The sequence below is a fragment of the Sapajus apella genome, unplaced genomic scaffold (assembly GCF_009761245.1).
Source record: "Sapajus apella isolate SASKATOON/1434 unplaced genomic scaffold, GSC_monkey_1.0 scaffold13, whole genome shotgun sequence".
Classification (NCBI taxonomy): Eukaryota; Metazoa; Chordata; class Mammalia; order Primates; family Cebidae; genus Sapajus; species Sapajus apella.
This window is the reverse complement of record NW_022436953.1, coordinates 25,303,243-25,312,380: the sequence shown is the minus strand read 5'-3', so window position 1 is coordinate 25,312,380 and position 9,138 is coordinate 25,303,243. Positions and strand designations below refer to the sequence as shown.

At 48.6% G+C, this 9,138-nt stretch overlaps 1 protein-coding gene across 29 annotated transcripts in view; it reads right to left on the bottom strand.

Moving 5' to 3' along the window:
* Positions 1–9,138, bottom strand: part of TACC2 (transforming acidic coiled-coil containing protein 2) — a 257,255-nt gene that overhangs the window by 120,609 nt on the left and 127,508 nt on the right. For 28 of the 29 annotated variants that reach the window (XM_032281896.1, XM_032281873.1, XM_032281868.1 and 25 more), the window contains one exon: positions 5,117–5,242. The exons of the other annotated variant lie outside the window; for it this stretch is intronic. In XM_032281896.1, coding sequence (XP_032137787.1) covers positions 5,117–5,242 — 126 coding nt within the window. The remainder of the gene's footprint in view (positions 1–5,116; positions 5,243–9,138) is intronic. 29 annotated transcript variants of the gene reach the window in all.

Genomic DNA, 9,138 nt, shown 5'->3' with positions numbered 1-9,138 from the left:
AAGAAGCTGAATTCAAATTCATGTAGAGTACTTATATTTTTGGAAGAGTAAGGGTGTATTGATTTAAGTTCAACCTGCTATTTCTTTTGGTTTAGGAAAGAATTGACAGCAATACAAATGACCACACTTTTAGCAGATAGCCATGACTTATTGACCAAGATGTTCTTTCCTGTTAAGCCCAGCTGGACAAGACCTCAGAATCCATCTCAACATAGATCCCTAGGGAACCACTTCCAATGGACCAGAGACGATGGATCAGGAGAGTTTGCTATCCCTGACTTAGGACCTTGCTAAGGTCCTCACAAACAACTGGTCACTTGTCCCACTGACCATGAGGCTGCGGTCTCCAGCCACACAGACATTGCTCCAGGGCTCACCTTCAGCCCCACAGCCCTGCAGGTCTGGCCGCAGTGAGACACTGTCAGCAGCTGGTGGCCTTTGATTCCCTGCTCGGGGCTTTTGAGTCCTGGGCAGATCCCTCACTGAACTCACAACATGTTTCACTTCAGAGATCAGCTGGAGCTGCCAAGTTAAGCCCTTGGGCAAGGACAAACACCAGAGTGGCCCGGCCTGTCACGGGAGGGTGATAACAGCCCTCAAGGTGCAGACTGAACACATGGTCCTGTTGGGCAGATGGGCGACAGCACCTTATCTCCCATTTTGCATCGCCATCTGGAAGGCATTTAGCACAACGGCCCTTCCTCCCAGGCCTTCTGATTTTTTTCTTCCCGAATCCCCAAGTGCACATGATATCACGTAATAGAGCGAGCGTTAAGGCCAAAGACTCAGGTTATGCTGAAAGCGAGACGCAAACTGCAAAGAGGAAAGTGCTGTGAAAGCGTGGGTTTGAAGAGCCAGGCTTGGTGGATACAAACGCCAGACAGCCAGTCCCACGGAGGCCTGGGACTTGGTAAAATGACACTCAGTAATGGGAGATAGAACAGGCATCTCTCAGAGGCAGCCACTGAAAAGCCCCAAAGCCCAAATCAGAAGGTGCTGAGAGGTGCTTGTGAATTGGCTGGAAACTTCGAGGCAGGCACATCCAGACATTTCTGGTCATTGGTGAGATCCGCCGGCATTCGAGCACCAGCCAGTCCACGTGAAAGCGTGAGCAGCCCCAAACAAGCTGATCTGCAGATTTCCAGCGGGCGCTGGGCGCCTGCGCAGTTAACCCTGAACTGGCTGGTCAGTTCTTCCCCGGCACACGTCTATCCACTTTACCTTCACGGCATGAGCCCGTGCTCAGAGGAGGAATGTTATTTTCAAACTTGGCCTAAGCAAACCTTAAGCAGGAAGGAAAATATTCACCAAGGGAAAAGTGATAAACACCATCCCAAAACCATAGGCAAGGCTTTGGTCTGGCTTGGATCATCCAAGTTATGAATCCCCATGCTTGGTCATCAGCAGCAGCTCTGTGGGCCCTCTGCCCAGGGGCAAGGCTTCCTTATGCCCTGAGCCCTCTGGGGATGAGCCCTGGTTTACAGAAGCTACAGGGGTGGAGAGACAAGGGATAAAAGGAGACTGATCTTGGATATCCAAGATTATTCAGAAAGTCAAAATCTACCTATACAGATAAAGCAGCTCAAGAACCATGAAAAGCCAGAACAAGAACAGAATTTTGCATTGGTGTAAGCCATATGAAATTCTCAATATTTGACAATTGCCAGTGTGGCAATTCATGTGGTCCAACCCAACAGCAGCCAGCCAGACACTGGAAACTCAAAGGCTCTGAAGAGGTACAGAGGTGCACCCCAATGTACTCAGCACGTTGGATGCTGGCTTGACAGATTTGATTCATGAATGTCAAAGTACCCTCTAAAGGGTACAAAGGAATTCTGTTATTCAGAGAAGACTTTTGGGAGATCCACCTTCTAAATTAAAAATCATTCCTCCACTTTACCTTTCAGGTTTTTTTTTGTTCGTTTTTTTGAGACTGAGTTTTGCTCTTGTCGCCCAGGCTGGAGTGCAATGGTGCGATCTTGGCTCACTGCAACCTCCGCCTCCCAGGTTCAAGCAATCCTCCTGCCTCAGCTTCCCCAGTAGCTGGGATTACAGGTGCCTGCCACTATGGGCAGCTAATTTTTTTTTGTATTTTTAGTAGAGATGAGATTTCACCATGTTGGCCAGGCTGGTCTCAAATTCCTGACCTGAGGTGATTCACCTGCCTTGGCCTCCCAAAGTGCTGGGAATTCTGCCGTGAGCCACCGTGCCCGGCCCAATCCTTGGTCTTAACAGAACTATCTCTTTTCTACCAATCCAGTAAAAACAACACGACAACACAACTCTGGTTAAATATTCGGTAACAACGACAAGGCACCAAAATTGCTCATTCCTTACTCAAATACTTCCCTAGGTTAGGTTTTAATCATGTCTGCATTCTACCCCACGTTCTGATTCTTTCCATGAGGAGATACAGCCAAGAAGCTGGCCAAGTTCTCAGCACTGACATCTCTGCTTAGCCACCGGTCCCTTCCTGCATTCTGTGGCCACTCTTGGTCAGGGTTATAGGTAACACAACTGCATTACCTCGTGTATTACCTTCCTTGGACTACAGAGACCACGGATGCAGGCGGGGCCCCAGGACATGGTGTCTCAGGAAGCCTGGCTCTCCCGCAGCTCTGTCCCTGGAGGTTTCAGAACACAGGTGGGCAGCTGGGCCAGAGCTGCTGCAGTCCCAGCTCTGCACTTCCTAGCTGTGTCCTGGAGCATGTTAACATCTGAGCCTCAGTCTGCTCAACTGTGAAACGGCAGCCATGACAGCAGCTCCTGCCTTCTACAGATGGCATGAGGATTTACGGAGACGCTCAATGAAACACACCCAGCATGGCTCCTGGAACGTGGGAAGTGTCCAGGCAAAAGGAGCCGTAAGACCATGCGCCACTCACCTACTATGGGGCCTGGGACAAGTCACTTAAAACACACACTCAGCTGGGCGCAGTGGCTCACGCCTATAATCCCAGAACTCTGGGAGGCCAGGGTGGGAGAATCGTGAGGTCAAGAGATCGAGACCATCCTGGCCAACATGGTGAAAACCCATCTCTACTGAAAATACAAAAATTAGCTGGGTGTTGAGCCCGTAGTCCCAGCTACTTGGAAGGCTGAGGCAGGAGAATCGCTTGAACCCAGGAGGTGGAGGTTGCAGTGAGCCAAGATTGCACCACTGCACTCCAGCCTGGGCTACAGAGGGAGACTCCATCTCATAAAAATAAATAAATAAATAAAAATTAAAAAAAAAAAAAAAAAAAGTTTCCGGCTTGGGAGGGGCCTTCAGAAGCACCCATCACACCCCCCGCCGGACCGCAGTTCTCCAAGAGTCATCCGCCAAGTCCAATGCCATCCTCTGCCCAGAGCTTCCTCTTGCCCCTGCATCCCCCAACTGTAAGATGGGAGCACTGGGTGAGAGTGATCTCAGGGCCCTTCCAGGCTTTGCCAAGGGAGGGTGTGTCCCACTGGCTGCGGCCAGAGGCCCCTGCGTCTTCCTAAAATGGTGGTGGTCAAGGGAGCCAAATGGGACAGAGAGGGGGAGGAATAGGAGAGACAGAAAGGGGTGCCCCACTTCTCATTGGAAACTTCTGTACACTTCCTGAGTGTTGGAACCTTTGTCCCCAGCTAGGGTTTTTCCTTTGAGTTAAATTCACACATAAGTAAGAACTATGGCTGACTCCTACCTGTAAAAGAAACATCTAAAATTCGACATCAGTGCACGGCTGCCCTGGAATATCACTTCTGGACTGCAGTTTCCCGTCCCGTCTATCCCGTCCTCTGCCTTCTCCCCCACCAGGCACCTCCTCCTACTTTTAAATAGGTATATTGGTTCTGTCGGCCGTCCACCTGTACCCCAAGGAAGGTTGTCAGCAGGGGCTGGCCCCCAGGTCCCTGTCCTCCCTCATCTGGTTCAAGTCACCACCATTCCTCCAGGGCCTGCCCAATGCCATCCTGGCTACTGCGGTTCCAGAGATGACAGGTGACCAGTTCCTCCCTCCAGGAGTTCCCAATCCAGCAAAGGAGATGGAATTAGATATGGGTCATTTATGAGAATCCGTGCAGGGCAGTGACATAGGGGTATGACAAGTGACTGGAGGAATTCAGCGTGGGGAGAAGGCTTCTTAGAGGAAGGGCCACTGGGTCATGAGTTCTGGGAAGAAAGGGGCAGCATCTGTCCCAGTCACCATGGCTTTGCCAGCACTGTGCAATGTTAGGCAAAAAGCAGTTGTTTCACTGATCTGAACAGCAATTAAAATGTGTGTATGTGTATTCACAGACACACACATATAGACATGTGTGTATAGAGACAGACATGTGGGGGCATACATGTGTACGTGTGTATAAAGACATGGGGGGCATACATGTGTATGTGTGTATAGAGACATGTGGATGTGTACATATGCGTATAGAGACATGTGGAGGCAGACATGTGTACTTGTGTGCCTATATGTTCATATATGGGCATCTGAGCTGACCCTGAGGCCGATTCTGGAAAAGCCCAGGTTCAATGCCAAGATTGCAGGCAGAGGGAGAAGTGAAGTCTGAATCCAGGCCAAGCACAGTGTAGATGGAGAACTGTGATCAGTGTGGGGTTGCTGGGGTGTGAAGAGCAAGGAGAAGGGAGGCTGGTGGGAGGTGACATGGCAGAAGGGCAGGGGCGGGGACCCCAGGCCCCTGGCTCCTCTGCCTGTGCTGCTGACCCTCTTCTCTGGCTGCCACCAAGAAATGAAAGAAAATGAGCCCTGAATCCAGCTTTGCCCCAGGAGACCAGAAGACAGCTAACTCGAGCATTTCCTGAAAAAGAAACAGCACCTTCTCTCTCCTGGAGGACGTCCATTTCAAATGGGGACCCTGAAGGCCACGTGGGAAAATTTCTAACATGCCCCTTGTATGTGCTGGGGGCCGGGTTGGGGGAGACCCTAGTCTCCTAGTCTTCCCAGTGTCTCAGATCATTCCTAAGGTCACAAGAAGAGGCCCAAGCCCTGCACACACCTGTTCAGGATAGGTGTGCATACCCTGCGTGTGTGCGCAGAGGGGATGAAACTGCAGGAGAGAAGAGGGGACGCAGAGGGAGGCAGCCTCAGGGATTGCGCCCAGGGTCTCACCACCAGCTCCAGGGCCCCCAGCATACCTCTGGGCTGTCAGATCCGTAGAGACCTGGCCAACAACATCACCGTGGCGGGAAGAGGCAGCTAAGGATGGGTTTTCCAGGTCTGCGGGGACAGTAGGCTGGATGACATCATCTGCCACAGGTGAACTGGGGAGAGAAAAGGGAAAGAACCAAAACTCAGAAATATTCCTATGAGTTTTAAATGTGTTTTAACAGCACATTGCTATCTGGAGCCTGATCAGGGCCTCAGTTTCCCTTTCTATGAGGGACGAGTTTGGTGCTGCTCAAAGCAGGGTCTGTCACCAGTCTATGCTAAGTCTTGTCTGTGACAAGATTATCACCAGTCTATCCCAAGTGGCTGGAATTAACAGGCACGCACCACCACGCCTGGTTAATTTTTGTATTCTTGAATTTCTGGCACAGATGGGGTTTCACCATGTTGGCCAGGCTGGTCTCAAACTCCTGAGTTCAAGTGATCCACTCACCTTAGCCTCCCAAAGTGCCGAGATTATAGGCGTGAGTAACTGCGCCTGGCCCCTTTGTAGCAATCTGATAGACTACGTTCATGTCTGTTAAATCTAAACATAAAAGGACAGGTTCAACAACCTACCACACACAGGACGGTCCCCAAGACAAAGGACTATGTGGCCCAGAACATCAATAATGCCAAGGCTAAGAAACCCTGGCCTTGAGTTTCACTTCTTTTTTCTAGTAATTCATTTATATATATATATATATATATATATATGAATATTTATATATATGAATATTTATATATGTATTTATATATGAATATTTATATATATATGAATATTTATATATATTTTTATATATATGAATATTTATATATATTTATATATATGTATAACATATAAATTATATGTATTTATATAAATATGTAAAATATACATAAATTTTTATATATATAATTTCTATATATATCATTATTGTTGTTGAGACAGTCTCACTCTGTCACTCAGCCTGGAGTACCATGTTGTAATCAATCTCAGCTCACTGCAACCTCTGCCTCCCAGGTTGAAGCTATTCTCATGTCTCAGCCTCCTGGGTAGCTGGGATTACAGGTGCCCGCCACCACGCCCAGATAATTTTTGCATTTTTAGTAGAGATGGAGTTTTGCCATGTTGGTCAGGCTGGCCTCGAACTCCTAACCTCAGGTGATCCACCTGCCTCGGCCTCCCAAAGTGTTGGGATTATAGGCATGAACCGCCGCATCCGGCCTTAATTATATTTTTTAAAGTTTTCATCTATTATGAGTTAGAAATTTAAAAGTCACCCTGGTCCTTCAGGGACTGAAAGAGCCTGCAACCTCCAAGCACAGGCTGGGTCGGGATGCTGGACGAGGCCCGGTCCTCAGACACCCATCGTCCTGTAGTCAGTTACCCTATCCTTTCATCGGGGAGGCCCCTGAGGGAATTTCTGATGAACTCTGCTCTGTAGGTGTAAGCAGCAGGACCATTCTTTCCGCTCCTTGAGCAGACCCTTATTGAAAACCAATTCTCTGCTGTGAACAAGAGAGCAGTGGTACCTGCCTTCATAGGACCTCCCACGGGACAGCCTCAGGCAAGATCAGTTTTTGTTTTTGTTTTTTTTTTGGAAACAGGATCTCCCTCTGTCACCCAGGCTGAAATGCAGTGTCGCCATCATGGCTCACTGTAACCTCAACTTCCAAGGCTCAATCGATCGTCCCACTTCAGCCTCCCAAATGCTGGGATTACAGTCATGCGCCACCTTGCCTGGCCCAGATGAGTGTTTTCTACAATGCTTATTTAGTAACAACTGCTAAGAAGGAAGGTGCAGGTGGTCATGAGAACACAAATAAGAGGTCCTGGCCCACAATGGGGGTTGTGGAAAACTTCCCTGTGATGTGATGAGCACGCCGAGGCCAGCTCAGCAACAGCGAATGTTTCCTGGTGCTTACTACATGCCGGGAATTGTTCTAGGTACATATAGACAGCACTGTATTTGATCCTCACAACAACCCTTATGAGGTGGATACTATTATTAAACACATTTTACAGATGTAAAAACTGAGGCAGAGAGAGGCTGAGCAGCTTGTCCAAGGTTGCACAGCAGGTAAGTGGCAGAACCAGGATACAAACCCAAGCCTGACCCCAGGAGTCATGCTCTTCATCTCCACACATGGCTTTGTCCCAAAGGTTGAAGAGTAAAGGGAAGGAAGAGGGGCTGGGCACAGTGGCTCACGCTTGTAATCCCAACACTTTGGGGAGGCTGAGGCTAGAGGATCACTTGAGGCGGGAAGTTGAAGGCCACCCTGGGCAACATAGTGAGACCCTGTCTCAAGAAAAGATTTTAAAGCTTAAGAAAGGAAGAGTATACCCCTACCCTCAGCCCTATCCTGCGTTCAGGGAGCCACATATTGAAAGCCCTGAATCAGGAAGGAGTTTGGTATTTTAGGAGAACTGCAAAAAGTCACTGCAACTAGAATACAGGTAAAGAAGGGGGAGTCCGGCTGGGAGCAGTGGCTCACACCTGTAATCCCAGCACTCTGGGAGGCCAAGGTGGGTGGCGGATCACTTGAGGTCAGGAGTTCGAGACCAGCCTGGCCAACATGGTGAAACCCCGTCTCTACTAAAAGTACAAAAATTAGCTGGGTGTGGTGGTAGGCACCTGTAATCCCAGCTATGGGAGGCTGAGGCACAAGAATCTCTTGAACCTGAGAGGCAGAGGCAGAGGTCGTAGTAAGCCAGGATTGCATCACTGCACTCCAGCCTGGGTGACAGAGGGAGACTCCGCCTAAAAAACAAAACAAACAAAAAAAAACAACGCAGGGACCATGAAGAGGAAAGGGGGACAGGAGACAGATCACAAGGCCAGGGCAGAGAAGTGGGACTTGATCCTAAGCAGAAGAATCAGCCTGAAGCTTCAACCCAATGTTCAGCCATAAAGTGCCTTTGGCATTGAGATGAACGAGAGCGGGTGGTCCAAGGTAAATTTCCGCAGACTATTTTCTTAATACAATTGGACTAGCACATGTGTGCACCCACACTTTACTGCTTATTCTCCATTTTCCATGTTCCCACTCACCATTCCACTTCCTCCAGAACAAGATCCTGAAGCCATGCCCACACCCAAGGAGTCAGAGAGAGAGATCTCTAGAAGGGAAATGGAAGCAGCAGCCAGCCCACAAAAGTGAGGATGGCAGGAGCTCTGGATGGGTGTCTTGGTGAATCACAATGTGTAGAAACCTAAACTACAGGCAATATGCACTTTCTAAAGTCAGAAAACCTGAGTGGAAAAACAGAGCCCCAAAGTTTTGGCAGCACACACTGAAAGCCATAAAAGATTCTGTTTCTTTTGACACAGTTATGGTTCTTCCAAGAACTTATTTTAAGGAGAGAATTAAGGGCATGGGCAAAGATGCTAATCACAGCTGTAATCAGGACAGGGAAAAACCTGGAAACAACAAAAATGCCCAACAGTAGAGGACAGTACATCAAATAGGCACACCCATAGGATGGGCTCGTTTGCAGCTGTTTAAAAAGTAAGGTAGGCCAGGCCCAGTAGCTCACCTGTAATGCCAGCACCTTGGGAGGTGGGATCCACCCACCTGAGGTCAGGAGTTCAAGACCAGCCTGGCCAACATGGTGAAACCCCGTCTCTACTAAAAATACAAAAATTTAGGCAGGCGTGGTGGCGGCACCTGTAACCCCAGCTACCCAGGAGGCTGAGGGAGGAGAATCACTTGAACCTGGGAGTCAAAGGTTGCAGTGAGCAGAGATCGTGCCACTGCACTCCAGCTGGGGTGACAAGGGTAAAACTCTATCTCAAATAATAATAATAATAATAATAACGTAGATCTTCATGTATCTAGATATAAATGTGTCCATTGTTAATAGAAAATAAATTGAAGAAACTTAGCAGCACATTTTATGTGTATATCAATATTCATGGGTATGTATGTCTCTACAGTCCATGTATAGACATACACACATGAGCATGTGACAGAGAGAAAGTAGGGAGAGAGGGAGGGAGGGAGAGAGGGAGGGAGGGAGAGAGGGAGA